Source organism: Mauremys mutica, chromosome 4 (assembly GCF_020497125.1).
Source record: "Mauremys mutica isolate MM-2020 ecotype Southern chromosome 4, ASM2049712v1, whole genome shotgun sequence".
Taxonomy (NCBI): domain Eukaryota; kingdom Metazoa; phylum Chordata; order Testudines; family Geoemydidae; genus Mauremys; species Mauremys mutica.
This window is the reverse complement of record NC_059075.1, coordinates 6,811,724-6,830,529: the sequence shown is the minus strand read 5'-3', so window position 1 is coordinate 6,830,529 and position 18,806 is coordinate 6,811,724. Positions and strand designations below refer to the sequence as shown.

The following is an 18,806-nucleotide window of genomic DNA, read 5'->3' as shown; positions in this document are numbered from 1 at the left end:
TTACAGGACAGATTACTCATCCCTACTGAAGTATTGAGGTATAGTCCCGTGGCTCATTAGGGTGCTGTCTCCTCCTTTGATCATGTTGTTTCAAACAGATAGATCTATCCATCATGCTGTCCTTCTGACCCTGTCTTTAAGATGCACCTGCCTGTTTCTTGTTATCTTTGTGTAGTGTTCTGATGCCATCTTGGCACAAGTTCCTCTTATTAGCACTTGTGTGGATGCACCTGCTTCTAGCAGCCCTCTTCTCGCCAGCTTCTGTGAGTGGGGCCTGCCTGTGGCTCACAGCCCAGCTTTTGCTTAGCAATGCCTGGAAGTACATTGGTTCAGGCCTCAGACTGGGCCTTTGATATAAGAGTTTGTTTCAGGGCCTCATCTTACTACACCTGGGTTCTTCATCAGTCCTCTCCTTCTTCCAGGACAGCCAAGCCAGCCCTGTCAGCGGGTGCAATTTCCACCCCCATTTCTCCCAAAGCCTCTCTGTTGGAAGTTCATCCATCACTTCTCCTGTACTACTAACCTCTCATATCCCAGACAGGCAAGCAGGTTGGCCTTCCACTGGCTCCAGTTCTCTAGGTGGAGACATCAGTGGATAAGAACTTTTGCTGCTGGCCTGTTTAGCCCTCCTGAGCCTTTTGCTTCAGCTCTCTGGCTTCGAAGTCAGCAGGCAGCTCCCTTTGCTGCTCTCTGGCCTTCAGTCCCCTCTAGCCTTGGCTCTCTGGCTTGGGGAGGTCAGCCAGCAGATCCTTCTGTTGCTCTCCTGACTTCAGCCTTTCCCCAGGAACCATCTACAGCTTCCTTCATGGGCCTCCTACAAGTCTTCTGGTCTCTGGCAGCTGTCACCTGCTCTCTTCTTGACTGACCCTTCCCGTGTCTCAGTCTCTCCCCCTTTATATCTTTCTGAATTGATTGGTGTGCATTAATGGTAGTTCTTACAGTGTAGCTGTGGGCGTTGTGGCAGCACAGTCATTTATCACCATAGCTAGTAAACATAATCCTTGAGCTAGTAGCTGTTTAGAAAATCAAACCATACAATTACTGTCTTGTTGACATACTAAGGTGACTGTTGTTTGAGGTGGCCTCTGCATATTCCAACTTGTATAATGCATCCTGCAGTGCCAGTGAGCTTCAGGAATCTTCAAGAATAGCAGTGCCCATGGAACTGCTCAACCAACCTTTCACAGCAGTGTGTGTGTGGAGCCACAGGTCCTTCCAGTGGCTAGTTTTGCGGGAGGACCTTCACTAGATGCCCAGAATGCTTTATCTTGGGTGTGTTGGTCAGATTATATGTTAGCTTGTTACAGATATTGTAGTATTACATTAGCTTTAGGTAGGCTTTGTTCCAGTGTGCAGTTCAGATTCTCAGACTGACATGTAATTAGTAATATTAGGATGAAATTAGAAGAAAGTGTAGTTAAAAATGTACACTGTCAGAGAAAACCTGAGAGTCGAATGTATTAGCCTGTGAAATAATCTCATAAGGGAAGTAATGGAAGGTCCCCTTGCTTAGGACTTTTAAAAGTAGACTGAGCAAACCATTAGATTGGCGTTCCCAAACTGTGGTACATGCCTGTTGATCCATGCATTCATTTGGCTGAATGCTCCCTGCATGGAGTTGGCTGATGTGATTGCAGAGCCATTGGCCATTGTCTTTGAAAACTCGTGGTGATCGGGGGAGGTCCCAGATGATTGGAAAAAGGCAAATATAATGCCTTTTAAAAAACACCTTTAAAAAAGGTAAGAAGGAGAATCCGGGGAACTACAGACTGGCCAGCCTCACCTCAGTCCTTAAAAAAATCATGGAGCAGGTCCTCAATTGGACTTCATTAGTAGGAGCATTGCCAGCAGATTGGAGGAAGTGATTATTTCCTTCTATTCGGCACTGGTAACGCCACTTCTGGAGTATTGCGTACAGAAAGGATGTGGACAGATAGATAATTCAGTGGAGGGCAACGAAAATGATTTGGGGTCTGGGGCACATGACTTACGAGAAGAGGCTGAGAGAACTGGGGTTATTTAGTCTGCAGAAGAGAAGAGTGAGGGAGAATTTGATGGCAGCCTTCAATTAACTGAAGGGCGTTCCGAAGCGGATGAAGCGAGGCTGTTCCCGGTGGTGGCAGATGACAGAACAAGAAGCAATGGTCTCAAGTTGCAGTGCGGGAGGTCTGAGTTAGATATTAGGAAACGTTATTTCACTAGGAAGGTGGTGAAGCACTGGAATGGGTTACCCAGAGAGGTGGTGGAATCTCCATCCTTAGAGGTTTTTCAGGCCTGGCTTGACAAAGCCCTGACTGGGATGATTTAGTTGGGGTTGGTCCTGCTTTGAGCAGGGGGTTGGACTAGATGACCTCCTGAAGTCTCTTCCAACACTAATCTTCTATGATTCTGTGATCTCACAACGCTTTTTTTAAGAAGATGATATGTAAACCAATAAAGTTTAAGAGCTGCTGCTTAGAAAATATCTGTATGGAACAATCCTGCAAGTGTATAACTTGTATGATTTGGAATGATGAAACAATGGTGCAGCCTTACACAAAATGGTAGGCATATTAGAAGATCTTTATGCATACAAAAATTACAACTACTAAGTTAGAAAACCCAAACCTTTTATGGTTAAGCTGAAATAGTAAAAGTAACTTACTAAGTTGCTATATGTTTTATTATAGGTGGCACAAGTAGCAATGCCTATAGTTAAGGTTGCATGATACTTCCCATTATATAAGACCCTATTTTCAGTTGCTTATAATTTTTCGCAACTCTAACCATTTGGTTGAAATTTTAGGCAGGAATGTTCTGTGCTGAGTGCCTCTAGCTGACTTTTTTTTTTTTTTTTTTTAATTTCAGAAAAAAAAAGTTCAACCATTTCTCAGATCAGAGTTAAGGAATAATATGTTTTGCCCTTGTTAAAGTTCTTACAGCCATTTTGTTGAGAATTTCTAGTGCCTCCATGCTGAGGAACAGGGACTTGAAATTTGACATTTAAACTAAACTGATATTTCCTAAATTTGAGTGCCTGACTTTGCAATCTATTATCTTAATATAGATTTTAGGTGTAATGTTTTTTAAAAACTAGAAATGAAATTTGATGTAATTGAATCTCACTAAAAAGGTTTTTTTGAAGGTAATTCTTTATTAGCATTAAACTTTTAATTGGCATTAATAACTTTGTCTCTTATAGCCATATTTTTTATCATCAGTGAAAGTTGAAATCATTGTATAAAATTCATTTTGTTCGTTTTCTTGTTTTCCCTTGACAGATCCTAATTTTGTTCGCACTTTCCTTACTACCTACCGCTCCTTTTGTAAGCCACAGGAATTGCTGAGCTTGTTGATTGAAAGGTAAACAACAAACATTTATTCTGAAGACACTGGGGTTTTTCAGTTTAGATTACTTGCTCCTTCTCTTCTGATGTTTGCAGTGCAATATGGCAGCATGTTTTGATCTGATTTAACCATCCCATATATAGGAAAACTTTATACATGTCATGAATTGTCTTAAAATATCTTTTTAAAAGGAAGGGAGAGGAAGAAGAGGGAATGAAATTTTAACAAAAGCTTATTTTTTCCAAAATGTTAAATGTCATTGAAGTTAAATAGACGTTAACAGAAACAATATACACATGACTGTGTAGGCCATGTGAATACTAGAAAAATACAAATAATTGTAAGCTATATTTATACTAGAAAAGTACACTGTTTAAAATCAATGTAGCTCAATTGGTGGAAACCCCTAATGTGGACACCCTTAAAACAGTAACCAAGCGCAAGCCTGGGGGTGTCTCTACACAGCAGCTGGGAGGATGCTTCCCAACATGGGTAGACAGACACATGCTGCTCGAGCCAGCATGCTAAATATAGCAGCAGGCCGCGGCTCCGCTAGCTGCCCAAGTATGTACCAGCCGGGTTTGTACTCAGCTGGCTAGCCCAAGCTTTAACTGGTGCTCTTCTACTTTCAGTAGCAACTTTCTGAAGCTAAAAGTTACACGCCCCATTTTTTCTTTTGTATTAAAATTGTATTTAAATTGTAAATTACATTTCAGTGTTTTGTAGATGTCTTTGTTGTTTAAGCTTTAGACAAGGGGTCTCAAACATGCGGCCGGCCCGCGGAGTTATTTCCTGCGGCCCACCATAGGCACCGACTCCACCGGCAGCCAAGCTCCACTTCCCCCCTGCCTCCCCTTCTCTTCCCCTCCCCCGAGCACGCCGCATCCCCACTCCTCCGCCTACCTCCCAGCGCTTCCCACCGCCAAACAGCTGTTTGACCGTGCTTAGGACTTTCCAGGAGGAAGGGGGGTGGAGCAGGGATGCGGTGCGCTTGGGGGAGGAGGCAGAGAAGAGGTGGGGGCGGGGATTTGAGGAAGGTTGGAATAGGGGCGGGGAAGAGGTGGGGCAGGGGCGGGGCCTCATGGACTAGATGAGCAGTCTGAGGTATGAAGTTCAGCACATATGATTCTTTGCTGTGAGTAGTTGGGAAGAATGTTAAAAGTGGCAACATATTTTGTATGAACAGTTACTTTAAAAAGTTCCTGCCATTACAGCTGTGTTGATAGACTGTTAGTGTAGATCATCATCAGTGTTACTGACCACATAAGGAATAGTTACAGGTGTTTATATTTTATTAAAACCCCTCTTCGCATTATAGTTTTTAAAAAGTTAATACATTGACTTTTAATAACATACTATATTACTCTTCGTTTTTTTCATTTTTGACTATACTTTTGTATCTTTGTATGAAAAGGTTTCAGTGATGCGGCCCTCGGGCCAATGTGTACTAGTCCTCATGTGGCCCTCGTGGTGATTTGAGTTTGAGATTCCTGCTTTTAGACCCTGATCCTGTAGATACTTAAAGCACATTATTAAAATTAGGCATGTGCAGGGCTGGATTAAGACCATCCAGGATCCTAGGCGCACCATGACGTGCGGCCACCATGGCTTCACCTCAACAACTCACCCATCTTGGAGTGCCAGAGGCAGGAAGCATTGTTCTTCTGCCAAAGAGAGGCACTGGTCCTGTCCTGCCATCCCCTTTTTTCCCCTATAAGCAACAGCAGACTTCCCTTTCTTTCATGGAGAGGCCAGAGTGGTAACGGGGGTAGGCCAGTACTTAATCCAGTGGTCTGGGCCTGCTGCATTTTTTTCCATCTGCCATACATAGTCCTCTGCTAGAGTGGTAAGAGTGGATCTTGGCATTAACATCTGTGTAGATGTCACACCTTTCAAAACTGATGTTTCAGATTGTTTGCAGACATCACTGCATAGATTACACTTGGGTCATCTTTTCAAGCTTCTCTTTGCCTGCAGCCATATAGACTAAAAACTTGCATGATTTAAAAGAAAAAAATGAAAGCAGATATATACTGCCCTCTGTTGTGTGACTGTGCGAAATGGGGGCCTAGGCACAGGTCTGTTCCTCGGTCTAGCCCTGAGCATCTGCCTGAGTGCTTGCACAACTGATTGAAATCCTTAAATTTGTTCAAACCACAGGTTCAAATCCTGGCAGAGTTGACTGACCCCTTCAACTTGACAAAGAGTAAAATAAGTTCAAAATGCAGATTACTGTGGGGGGGTTTCTGGGGACTTAAAAAAAAAAAAGTGACTATATATTCTGCCTGGACATTAAGGAATCTGTGTTAGTTTTCATAGGAGGGAATATCTGACACAACCTCCTTGACACAACCGTTCTTCCACCCTCATTGTGTGCTGTGCTCTGGTTGCTTACCTCTGTCCCAGTGGTGAAGCTGTGTCTGTGAAGCTTTATTGGGATCCTTTGAAATGAAAGATGCTACATCAGTTTCACTGATATTAATATAACTGTGCACTGTCTTTTTGGTCCGTGTTTCTACAACACATAGCACAATGGGTTCTGGTCCATGACTGAGGGCTCCTAGGTGCTGAGGGAATACAAATAATTAATAATAGTACTGGCAGCACAGTGGTTATGCTTGAAACAGCACTGTCATTATAAACACTTATTTTCAGCCACAATTTTAAACTGAAATTTCATGCCTGTTTGTGCTGAGATGACATTTTTGAAAGTTTGATCCATTTGGCTATTTTTGAAGTATGGTGCCTGTCTTCTGGGGCACAAGAATTAAAAATACAGATGTAAAAAACAAGGCATGTGCTTGTATCCTCCTCCTCCTCCCTTTGTCTTTTTGCCTTTTTAATATAAGCTTTTTTGGATCCTGGGCCAATGCGTTTGTAGTACGATAATGGTCCCATCCTGACGAAGGCCTTTGGGCATTACCCTGCTACCAAACAACAGTGATAAAAATTTTGTTATGAACTGTATAGCCCCATAAACATACGCTGTGCTTTTAAAGCTATATAGAGGATATGATCCCTATCCCTACCAAAAGGAGCTTGCAGTCTAACACGAGGTGTAGAACTTCTCAGGTAACAGAGTGCAGAGAAATCAGTAGGGTGACTATAATTTAGGCGAGATTCATGGATGAAATGGGTTTATTTGGTTGGCAAGAAATGACCAGTTAAAATGAATTATACAGCTTGACAAGACGAAAAGGAAATAGTGGAGAGAGGGAGGCTAAGAGATGAATTGAGATGTAGACATGGGTTGTATTTTGTAGGACCTTGAAGATAAAGATCTTTAATTTGATGGCTAGTGTCAGGACACAAATGAAGGCTAATGAAATTATAAGCTTTGAAAAGAGCAGTACGGCATTCCTTAACTTTTCATCAATGCACCAAAGGTGTGGATTTTCAGATAGTCTTGAAGTAAATCAAACCTGGAATTAGAGCAGCATATATCCACCCACTCATGCGTTGCTGAGGAGTTTTCACTGTACTTAAACCATTTTAATTATGTTTTTACTTAATTGGTTTTATATAAAAAGGTTTAATCAATAATCAGTTTTGTGCTTTTGTTCATAGGTTTGAAATCCCAGAGCCTGAGCCTACTGAAGCAGATAGGTTGGCAATAGAGAAAGGAGAACAGCCAATCAGCGCAGACCTGAAAAGATTTCGCAAGGAATATGTCCAGCCAGTACAACTCAGGTTTGGGTGCCTTTATATTTCCTGCATCAGATCCAAATTTTAGTTCAGTTTGTGTATCCTGTTTCTGAAGACACAGCTTACTGTGAAGACTGGTATCAAGTGTTAAGTTGTTAGCGTGGCCAGGCTATGGACAATGATAATCCAAAGACATGGTATGATTAGTCATTTAGGATCCTGTTGGTTGTTACAATCGTATGTCTGTTCCATGCTGCTCACAGCTGAAAACTGAACACCCTACAAAAAAAAAGCCTGTTGCTCATTGTGTTAAAATGAGTGCAGGTGAGGTATGTGCAATTACAATTACTCCTCTTATATTGAATGACTATTTTTATAGGTTATAGCCACAAAGGTAGCCTAAGCTGGTTAACCCTCTTTCCTTTTTCTGTTCAGTTCCATTGCTTTTTTCACTCCCTGTTCCAACCCGGTTGATGTATTTGTACACAGGTAGCTTCTCATAGCTGTGCAGTTTTCTCTGCAGCACTATTGATCACCATAACTGGTCTAAGAAGAATGGGTTTCCCTCTGAAGTCTGATCTGTAGGAATGTTTACGATAGTACTTCAGAGAGAAATTGTTGTTTCTCCATTAGTACTTCCAGTCACTCAAGTGCTGTGGAGTCAGCCAGACTATTTAACAATAATAAATTGAATTGGGAGCTACTTTAAGGCGCTTAATTCAGCCTTTTAAGGTTAACACTTGAAAGAACTAAAGCCGCATTTAAGATAATCCTGTTGGTGAATGCCTTGTTTTCATCTTGTTCCTCTGGTGGTAAGCCGCTTACCAATGTACACCCTGATTAGGCATAGTGCTTTTAGAGTGTGGATCCCTAACTTTGTTTGCTATTAAAATAACCTTTTTACATTTGTTTTTCAAGAGTTCATGCGATGTATTTTTCTACTTTGATAAATCATTTGTAATAGAAAATGAAATAGAGTGGGAAATTTATAAACGGTTTCTTGCTACTAACTTCTATAAAATAATTTTTGTGACTTGTTGCCTTCTTTTATGGCTTGATGAACTGTTTGGAGCCTATGAGTCTTGTCTTCTTTTATGAGCCCAGATTTCTATCTGTTCAGTAGATCTGGCTGAAATCTAGTTTTTTACTGAAAGGTTTTCTGGTGCTCTACCTTTCAGCAGTACTTAGTTGCCTGAATGGCTACTTTTGGCTGCTTCTTATACAAGCTACATGGGGATATGAAATACTCTTAAACTAGAGGTTTTAAAACGGAAAGTGATCCACGGGCCCTAAGCTGCCACATAAACAGCATTTAGGCTTTGTGAGGAGGGGCAGTTTAAAACTGTCATTTACTTCACACACTCTTGTGATTTATTGTTAAAATTTTGTTCTTGGGAGAAATTAGAATTGTCTGTGGCTTCTAATAGCTTGCGTATTTTCTATATGCAAACTGATAATGGCTGGAATCAGCTGAGGTCTTTTTGTTGACAAAGTGTACATGAAACTCTTAAATGGAGGTAAGTTGATTGTGGTGGAGGGTCCCCAACTATGGAACCTGCTTTTTTCTGGTCCCTTAGCAGCGCTTGAGTTTATTGACTTTCAGAGCATGATGCAAAGTATATCTTTAATCTGGGCCACTACAAGTTATGGTCTTATGGGGTGGTATGGAGAGAGATTTGTTTGTGCGGGTTGATATGGCCAGTTTTAATTTGTCATGCATCTAGATAACAAGGCAATAGGCCCAAATGAATCTAATAAAGTTTGAGGCATCAGCTCAAGGAGTTTTTTTGCTTGGAGGAGAGGAGAGAAAAGCAAAGTTTCTCATCTTAAGAGTTCAAAGGACAAGAGTAATCGTACTTTGGTTCTAAAGGTTAATTTGATGCTTAATGTTTAAGAAAGTAGAGAGAAGGCAGATGAAAACTTGTATTTCCTGATCTTAAGAGAAAAAAGTAGATCTTGTACTGTTCCTTTCCTTTCATGTGAATAAAAGGGTATAAAAAAGTCTTATTATTATTATTATTACTACAACACTGACTTTTGATATATCCATTTTTTAAATGAAAAATGTAAATAGGAAAGAGAAACAATTAGAAAACCTCTGCCTTTTTGTAAATGTTAACTAACTTTTTCGCTTGAGAAATTTGCTAATGATATAAGAATGTTGGACTTTACTTTATTCTTTTGTTATGCAGGACTACAAACTGTAGTCTGTTAACCTATCATTTAAATCAGTTTCTGTACCAAATGACTGGAGGATAGCTAATGTGATGCCAATTTTTAAAAAGGGCTCCAGAGATGACTCCGGCAATTACAGGCCGGCAAGCCTGACTTCAGTACCGGGCAAACTGGTTGAAACTATCGTAAAGAACAAAATTGTCAGACACATAGATGAAAGTAATTTGTTGGGGAATAGTCAACATGGTTTTTGCAAAGGGAAATCATGCCTCCCCAGTCTACTAGAATTCTTTGAGGAGGGTCAGCAAGCATGTGGACAAGGGGGATCCAGTGGATATAATGTATTTAGATTTTCAGAAAGCCTTTGACAAGGTCCCTCACCATAGGCTATTAAGCAAAGTAAACAGTCATGAGATAAGAGGGAAGGTCCTTTCATGGATTGGTAACTGGTTAAAAGATAGGGAGCAAAGGGTAGGACTAAATGGTCAGTTTTCAGAATGGAGAGAGGTAAATAGTGGTGTCCCCCAGGGGTCTGCATGGGGTCTAGTCCTATTTAACATATTCCATGATCTGGAAAAAGGGGTAAAGAGTGAGGTGGAAAAATTTGCAGATGATACAAAACTACTCAAGATAGTTAAGTCCCAGGCAGACTGTGAAGAGCTACAAAAGGATCTCTCAAAACTGGGTGACTGGGCAACAAAATGGCAGATGAAATTCAGTGTTGATAAATGCAAAGTAATGCACATTGGAAAACATAATCCCAACTATGCATATAAAATGATGGTGTCTAAATGAGCTGTTACTGCTCAAGAACAAGGTCTTGGAGTCATTGTGGATAGTTCTCTGAAATCATCCACTCAATGTGCAGCGGCAGTCAAAAAAGGGAACAGAATGTTGGACATCATTAAGAAAGGGATAGATAAGACGACAGAAATTATCATATTGCTTCTATATAAATCCATGGTATGCCCACATCTTGAATACTGCCTGAAGATGTGGTCGCCCCATCTCAAAAAAGATATATTGGAATTGGAAAAGGGCAACAAAAATTATTAGGGGTATGGAGCATATGCTGTATGAGGAGAGATTAATAAGACTGGGACTTTTCAACTTAGAAAAAAGACACCTAAGGGAGGATATGATAGAAGTCTAGAAAATCATGACTGGTGTGGAGAAAGTAAATAAGGAAGTGTTATTTACTCCTCCTCATAACACAAGAACTAATGGGGTGGTATGGAGAGAGATTTGTTTGTGCGGGTTGATATGGACAGTTTTAATTTGTCATGCAAGGGGGTCAACAAATGAAATTTAATAGGCAGCAGGTTTAAAACAAACAAAGGGAAGTATTTTTTCGCACAACATACAGTCAACCTGTGGAACTCCTTGCCAGAGGACGTTGTGAAGGCCAAGACTATAACAAGGTTCAAAAAAGAGCTAGATAAATTCATGGAGGATAGGTCCATCAATAGCTATTAGCCAGGATGGGCAGGGATGGTGTCCCTAGCCTCTGTTTGTCAGAAGCTGGGAATGGGCAACAGGGGATGGATCACTTGATGATTCCCTGTTCTGTTCATTCCCTCTGGGGCACTAGCATTGTCCACTGTCAGAAGACAGGATACTGGGATAGATGGACCTTTGGTCTGACGCAGTATGGCTGTTCTTATATTCTTATGGTTTACTCTTTTGGGTACAATCTTCCATTAATCCCTCCTCTTTTTTTTTAAAAACCTGACTGTTAAAGCTGCAAAGTTATGTTCTCAGAATTCCAGGATTATCAAAGTTAAGTTTCCACACTCAGTTGTGACTCCAACCTATTGTGCATGTGCGTTGTGATGGTCCTTAATTACATGATTGCATACTGTAACTTCTGCAGAACCCGTGCTTCATCAGTGTGCAGGTTGGCTGGACGTGAGGGTTCATAAAAATTAAAAATACGTTTTTTTTCCTCCCTCTCTTCCCCCCTTATTTTTCAGGATATTAAATGTTTTTCGACACTGGGTAGAACATCATTTTTATGATTTTGAAAGAGATCTGGAGTTGCTCGATAAACTGGAGACATTTATTTCAAGTGTAAGAGGTACGGTAACTGTACAATCCATTTGTTCTTTTTACTTTCTAATACATTCTGGGGGTCTGTTCCTGCTAGCTCTTACACACGTGAGTAACTTTACTCACATGAGCAGTTCTTTTTATTCATGTAAGTACTCCAGTTGAAGTCAAATCTCATGTGCATAGACATTGCAAGATTAAGTCCGAAACCTAAATAATATCAGACATTACTATGTTGTTTTATCAAAGCTTATTTAGCAGTAAATATTTAAGATTGCCATTGTCTGAAACCAGTATGGTCTCTCTAGAATTCAAAACATCTTTAGGCTTGGAAGGATTAGTTTTTTTTATCAGCAAATATCAATTTCCTGGGACACATAAACCAACAAAAAAATATTTCCATTGATGATGATCAAAATTTACAGATAGGCAAGAAAAATGTTGCTTGAGATTATATTAGAGTTTGATTTAAGTATATTTACTTTATATAGACTCATAGACTTAAGGTCAGAAGTGACCATTATGATCATCTAGTCTGACCTTGCACAATGCAGGCCACAGAATCTCACCCACCCACTCCTGTAACAAACCCTTAACCTATGTCTGAGTTATTGAAGTCCTCAAATTGTGGTTTAAAGACCTCAAGGTGCAGAGAATCCTCCAGCAAGTGACCCGTGCCCCATGCTGCAGAGGAAAGCGAAAATCCTCCAGGGCCTCTGCCAATCTTCCCTGGAGGAAAATTCCTTCCCGACCCCAAATATGGTGATCAGTTAAACCCTGAGCATGTGGGCAAGACTCACCAGGCAGCACCCAGGAAAGAATTCTCTGTAGCAACTTAGATCACACCCCATCTAACATCCCATCACAGACCATTGGGCATATTTACCTGCTAATAATCAAAGATCAATTAATTGCCAAAATTAGGCTATCCCATCATACCATCCCCTCCATAAACTTATCAAGCTTAGTCTTGAAGCCAGATACGTCTTTTGCCCTCACTACTCTCCTTGGAAGGCTGTTTCAGAACTTCACTTTGACATATCGACAATTTGTGTTTTAATGGTTATAAAACAAACTCTTTGAATCTGTGTCTACTGTGATCAATTGTCTGACTCCCCCATAATTTCCTGAAACTGTAAACATTTGAATTGATAAAAATCGGAAAAATAATTAACACCTATAATTTTGCACAGTGGTGATAATTTAAATTAAAAAAGTTAAGAAATAAACCAGTATAATCTAAATATTTTTTATTGAATTCTGCCTCTTCCCAACTTTAAGTTCATAGAGAAAATTTTTCCTCAGTGAGAAGAAAAAATTTCTTCCCTGCTGGAACACTGATCCTTTCCCATTTTATTATCCTTGTCCTGAAGACCCTGCACAACAACCATTTTCTTCCAGAAGAGGAGAGCTGAACAATAAAAACCTTTTAGCTTCAATTACTGTTACTTCGTTAGGTCTTGTAGTTAAGGCTGCAAGTCACTAAGGTCACGGATGCCATGACTTTCTGGGAACTCCATGACTTCTGCAGCAGCCGATGTGACTGGGCCAGGGGCCGCCTGAGCAGTTCAGGCAGCCTCTGGGCCACCCACACCAGCCACTGCTCGGGCAGACCCTCCCCCCTCCCCCCCCCCCCACAGCAGCAGAAGTTTGGGTGTGGGAGGGTGCTCAGGGCTGGGGAAGGGGGTTGAGGCACGGGAGAGGGTGAGGGCTCCAGCTAGTGCTAACCTTGGGGGGCTCCTCAGAAGTGGCGACGTCCCTCCCTTGATTCTTAGGTGGAGGTGTGGCCAGGCGGCTCTGTGCGCTGCCTCCGCTCACAGGCATTGCTCCCACCGCGTCCATTGGCCGTGGTTCCCGGCCAATTGGAGCTGCGGAGCCACAGCTCGAGGCGGAGGCAGCACGTAGAGCCCCCAGGCCGTGCCTCCACCTAGAAGCTGAGGGACATGTCACCGCACATAGCCAGGTAGGGAGCCTGCTAGTTCCGTCAAACACACACACCCCAGCAGCAGTGGGGGTCCCAGGCTGCGTACCACCAACCTCTCCCCTCCCCAGAGCACCCGTGGCACCCTTGGGCCGCCCTCCCACCCCCCAGAACACCCACGATTTAGTCAGGGGTATATAGTACAAGTCATGGACAGGTCACGAGCCGTGAATTTTTCTTTACTGCCCATGACCTATCCATGACTTTTACTAAAAATACCCGTGACTAAAATATAACCTTACTTATAGTTGAACAGTGTGATAACATTCCCTAAAGCAGTGGCCTTCAACCTTTCCAGACTACTGTACCCCTTTCAGGCGTCTGATTTGTCTTGTGTACCCCCAAGTTTCACTTCATTTAAAAACTACTTGCTTACAAAATCAGACATGAAAATACAATAGTGTCACAGCACACTAGTACAGAACAATTGCTTACTTTCTTATTTTTACCATATAATTATAAAATAAATTGATTGAAATATAAATGTTGTACTTACCTTTCAGTATATTGTATATAGAGCAGTATAAACAAGTATGAAATTTGAGTTTGTACTAGGGCTGTCAAGCTTTAAAAAAAAAAAAAATCACAATTAATTGCTTGATTAATTGCTCTGTTAAACAATAATAGAATACCATTTATTTAAATAGTTTTGAATTTTTTTACATTTTCAAACATATTGATTTCACTTACAATACAGAATACAAAGTGTACAGTGCTCACTTTATATTTTTTATTACAAATATTTTCACTGTAAAAAAACAAGAAATAGTATTTTTCAATTCACCTAATACAAGTACAGTAGTGCAATCTCTTTATCATGAAAGATGAACTTACAAATGTAGAACTATGTACCAAAAAAACCTGCATTCAAAAATAAAACAATGTAAAACTTTAGAGCCTATAAGTCCACTCAGTCCTACTTCTTGTTCAGCCAATCGCTGAGAGAAACAAGTTTGTTTACATCTGCAGGAGATAATGCTGCCCGCTTCTTGTTTACAATGTCACCTGAAAGTGAGAATAGGCATTCGCATGGCACTATTGTAAACAGCATGGCAAGATATTTTCATGCCAAATGCACTAAAGATTCATATGTCCCTTCATGCTTCAACCACCATTCAAAAGGACATGTATCCATGGTGATGATGGGTTCTGCTCCCTAACAATCCAAAGCAGTGCGAACCGACGCATGTTCATTTTCATCATCTAAGTCAGTCAGATGCCACCAGCGGAAGATTGATTTTCTTTTTTGGTGGTTCAGATTCTGTAATTTCCTTATCAGAATGTTGCTCTTTTAAGACTTCTGAAAGCATTCTCCACACCTTGTCCCTCTTGGATTTTGGAAGGCACTTCAGATTCTTAAACCTTGGGTTGAGTGCTGTAGCCATCTTTAGAAATCTCACACTGGTACCTGCTTTGTGTTTTGTCAAATCTGCCATGAAAGTGTTCTTAAAATGAACATGTGCTGAGTAATCATCCAAGACTGCTATAGCATGAAATATATGGCAGAATGCAGGTAAAACAGAGTAGGAGACATACAATTCTCCCCTAAGGAGTTTAGTCACAGATTTAATTAATGCGGTTTTTTTTTTAAACAAGCATCATCAGCATGGAAGCATGTCCTCTGGAATGGTGGCCGAAGCATAAAGGGGCATACGAATGTTTAGCATATCTGGCATGTAAAGACCTTGTAATGCTGGCTACAAAAGTGCCATGCGAATGCCTGTTCTCACTTTCAGGTGACATTGTAAATAAGAAGCGGGCAGCATTATCTCCTGCAGATGTAAACAAACTTGTTTCTCTCAGCGATTGGCTGAACAAGAAGTAGGACTGAGTGGACTTATAGGCTCTAAAGTTTTACATTGTTTTGTTATTGAGTGCAGTTATATAACAAAAAAAATCTACATTTGTAAGTTGCACTTTCACGATAAAGAGATTGCACTATGGTACTTGTGTGAGATGAACTGAAAGATACTATTTCTTTTGTTAGCCAGTTTTACAGGGCAAATATCTGTAATAAAATAACAATATAAAGTGAGCATTGTCTACTTTGTATACAGTGTTGTAATTGAAATCAATATATTTGAAAAGGTAATAAAGAATCCAAAAATACTTAATAAATTTCAATTGCTATTCTATTGTTTAACAGTGCAATTAAAACTGCCATTAATCGCTTTTAATTTTTTTGAGTTAATCGTGTGAGTTAACTGCAATTAATCAACAGCCCTAGTTTGTACTGACTTTTCTAGTGCTTTTTATGTAACCTGTTGTAAAACTAGGCAAATATCTAGATGAGTTGATGTATCCCCTGGAAGACCTCTGCAAACCCCCAGGTGTATGTGTACCCATGGTTGAGAACCACTGCCCTAAAGACATGAGCAAACTCCCTTTGCAGTCCACTTGGAGAGTAACATTGATGTCAACTGAATCTAGATGACTTCTTGGCAATGCTGGATGTCACTTTTAGATTACCAAATTAACCATCCTGTAGTACAATTTTGAGTTACAAATTTAAAAAACAGTTGTTGATCCCCTGTTGGATTGATAGTCACTGCGTAAGATTTTCCTGATTAAATATAGACTACTTTTGGCCAGTTCCTTGAAAGGATTTTGGTTTGAAATCCCTGGTCTAAAGACTCACTGGGTCCCAGGATGTGTTTTATGTACTGTACATTTATTAAACAATCTTAGTATTCAAAAGTAAACATTTATAAATGTTTATTTTTACAAGTCTTTATGCTGCAGAGTTGTTAACAGGCCACTTCACCTTGAGTGGTCTCTTACAATAGGTGTTAACTACTTATGCTAAACAGTCTTGTATTTAGCTGTGAGTCTGAGGGCTTGTCTCCACTTACCAGTAGATCAGCCCTGCGGCGATCGATCTGCTGGGGGTCGATTTAGCAGATCTAGTGAAGACCCGCTAAATCGACCACAGATCATCCTGCCATTGACTCCAGTACTCCACCGGAATGAGAAGAGTAAGGGGAGTTGACAGGAGAGTGTCTCCTGTCAACATAGCATAGTGTGGACCCTGCGGTAAGTAGATCTAAGCTACATCGACTTGAGTTACACTACTAACGTAACTCAAATTGCGTGGCTTAGATCGACTTTCCCCCATAGTGTAGACCTGCCCTGAGAGTCTGTCTACACTTAAAACGCTGCAGTGACACCTCTGTAACAGTTCAGTGAAGATGCTACCAACAGGAGGGATTCTCCCTTTGGCATAGGTAATCCACCTTTCCAAGAGGTGGTAGGGCTGTCTACTTTAGGAAATTAGGCTGGTTTAACTGTGTTGCTCAGGAATCTGGATTTTTCACACTCTGGTTATACCGACCTAATTTCCTAGTGTAGACCAGACCTGAGTACCTTTCCCAGATCTGAAGAAGAGCTCTGTGTAGCTCAAATGATTCTCTGTCACCAGCAGAAGTTGACCCAATAAAAGATTTTACCTCACCCAGCATGTCTCTCTAATGAACTAACACAATATATTGTAAAGTCATCACACAACTAAAAACTGTAAACTTGAACAAATAGGGCCAGGCTATCAAAATTCAGTACAAAACAGGTGCATCCAAAAATGTGCACTCTTTGTGCCTGTGTTTGCATATGGAAATAGGTAACTGCATGCCTAACTTCTTTGCACATGCAATTTCCTGATTTGCATATACAAATGTAACCTTTGGTGGGTGCACAAATTGTTTGTTAAAGAAAATAATTTGGCCCATGAACTTGAATTTTTCTATCCCATTCTATAAAATGTATACAAATTTGTTAATCTTTTCCTTAAGTACTGAATGCTAACCTTATTTTATATCATTCTACTGGTTAACAAGCAGAAGTGTACATCAACAAAAGTATCATTTGAAAAAGCTGTTAAATCATTAGTATGAACGTTTTTAATGTTGTTTTTTACAGGCAAATCCATGAAGAAGTGGGTAGAATCCATTGCGAAGATTATCAAGAGAAAAAAACAAGCTCAAGCAAATGGAATTAGTCATAACATTACCTTTGAGAGCCAACCTCCCCCAATTGAATGGCATATTTGCCACCTTGGACAGTTTGAGATGGACCTCATGACACTACATCCAATAGAAATTGCTCGTCAGCTAACACTTCTAGAATCTGATCTCTACAGGTAGTTGTTCAAAAAATGTGTGTGTTCCTTAAGTAGCTTTTTGTTGGCTCCATAAGTCACACTATTTGCACTAGTCAGAAGCATGAATTTCCTTTTCTGACAGGAGAAAACTGGCAGGATTAATATGGAAATCTAAAAGTAAAAATAAAAAAAGGGCTGGTTGCCATATGTAATCCCACTTTACAGGTTTGTAATGGGAAATGATCATCTCTGCAATCACTTTTAATACCTACCCTATATTTGGCTTTCATTTGTAATTGAAATATTGAGTTAATCAAATTGCATTCAGCTTTAGCAAGTAAAAAATCTTTAATTTGTAGGATCAGCCTGAAGTATATTCTTCTCTTTTATGATTTGCCAAGTAAGGTTTGCTCACCTTCTGTCCTAACCAGAGTGTTTATCCATCAACATATTAGGCTTGTGTCAACATAACCAAACTTGTACAGTAAATAATTAGGACACTAAAATGCTGTAGTGAGTAAACAACACTCAAACATAATTGGGACATAATATGTGAATTCTCAAAATAAAAGTTTGGGGGGGTGTCTTATAAAAAATGCTTGTAGCATCCTAAAAAGAACTTTATTCTCTAGGGGCCCTCGTAAAAACTAAGGTATTTAAACTGGGATCTTTGAAAGGTTTGCATGCTACAAAGGCAGAAGGATTTCTAATAAAATATTTCTTTTTGCACATCAGGCTTTTACAGGGTTTGTCGATTCCCATTTCAGCAACACATTACTCGTGTTTGCCCATTAGACAATGAGAAGTTTTCTTTGTTCAGGATGCTTATTTCTTCCTTCAGAAGACAAAACTGAGTCCTTAGAAATTTTCTAATCTGAAAATACACCACTGATGTTCTTTTAACAGAGACAGGCATTTTCCAGAGTCCGTTAGTGTCCGTGTTAAAATACCAGTCCAATGATTATTTTGAATGACTGTTCCATGACGGATTATATTGAATAATCTGTACCAAATGTCATGTCACAAGTAAGGGGAAGAAATATGTAATAAGTCTTCTACCGCAAACATGGAAAATATGAATATTAAGTATTAAACATTCCTTTGCCTCATACTTAACATTTTCTTTCAATAGGGCAGTGCAGCCGTCTGAACTTGTTGGGAGTGTGTGGACTAAAGAAGATAAGGAAATTAACTCCCCAAATCTATTGAAAATGATTCGGCACACTACAAATCTTACTCTTTGGTTTGAAAAGTAAGAACTGGGGATGTTAATGTACTGACATGGAATCAAGTTGAAGTTCAGGGATCGCTCAGATTTTCTTACAGTTTAAAGGAGATTCCTTTATTTTGAATTATAAAATAGTTGTGTATTTCAGTAATCACTACCTTAGTTAAGCATTGATTTTGTACTTAGCACAGTACAGGACATAACCAAAAATCTGCAAGGCAACCTACTCCTTTTAAGTTTTAAACTGCTTATTTCAGTGAAAACACTGGGAAGCTTAAGGTAATGGTCTTCATTTTGAACTCCTGTTC

The 18,806-nt window shown here is 40.0% G+C and overlaps 1 protein-coding gene across 1 annotated transcript in view; it reads left to right on the top strand.

Annotated features, from left to right (window-relative positions):
- SOS2 (SOS Ras/Rho guanine nucleotide exchange factor 2) overlaps window positions 1–18,806 on the top strand; it is a 91,046-nt gene that overhangs the window by 57,122 nt on the left and 15,118 nt on the right. Inside the window, exons 11-15 of the mRNA XM_045015297.1 lie at window positions 3,261–3,342; window positions 6,895–7,017; window positions 11,121–11,224; window positions 17,090–17,309; window positions 18,403–18,522. Coding sequence (XP_044871232.1) covers window positions 3,261–3,342; window positions 6,895–7,017; window positions 11,121–11,224; window positions 17,090–17,309; window positions 18,403–18,522 — 649 coding nt within the window. The remainder of the gene's footprint in view (window positions 1–3,260; window positions 3,343–6,894; window positions 7,018–11,120; window positions 11,225–17,089; window positions 17,310–18,402; window positions 18,523–18,806) is intronic.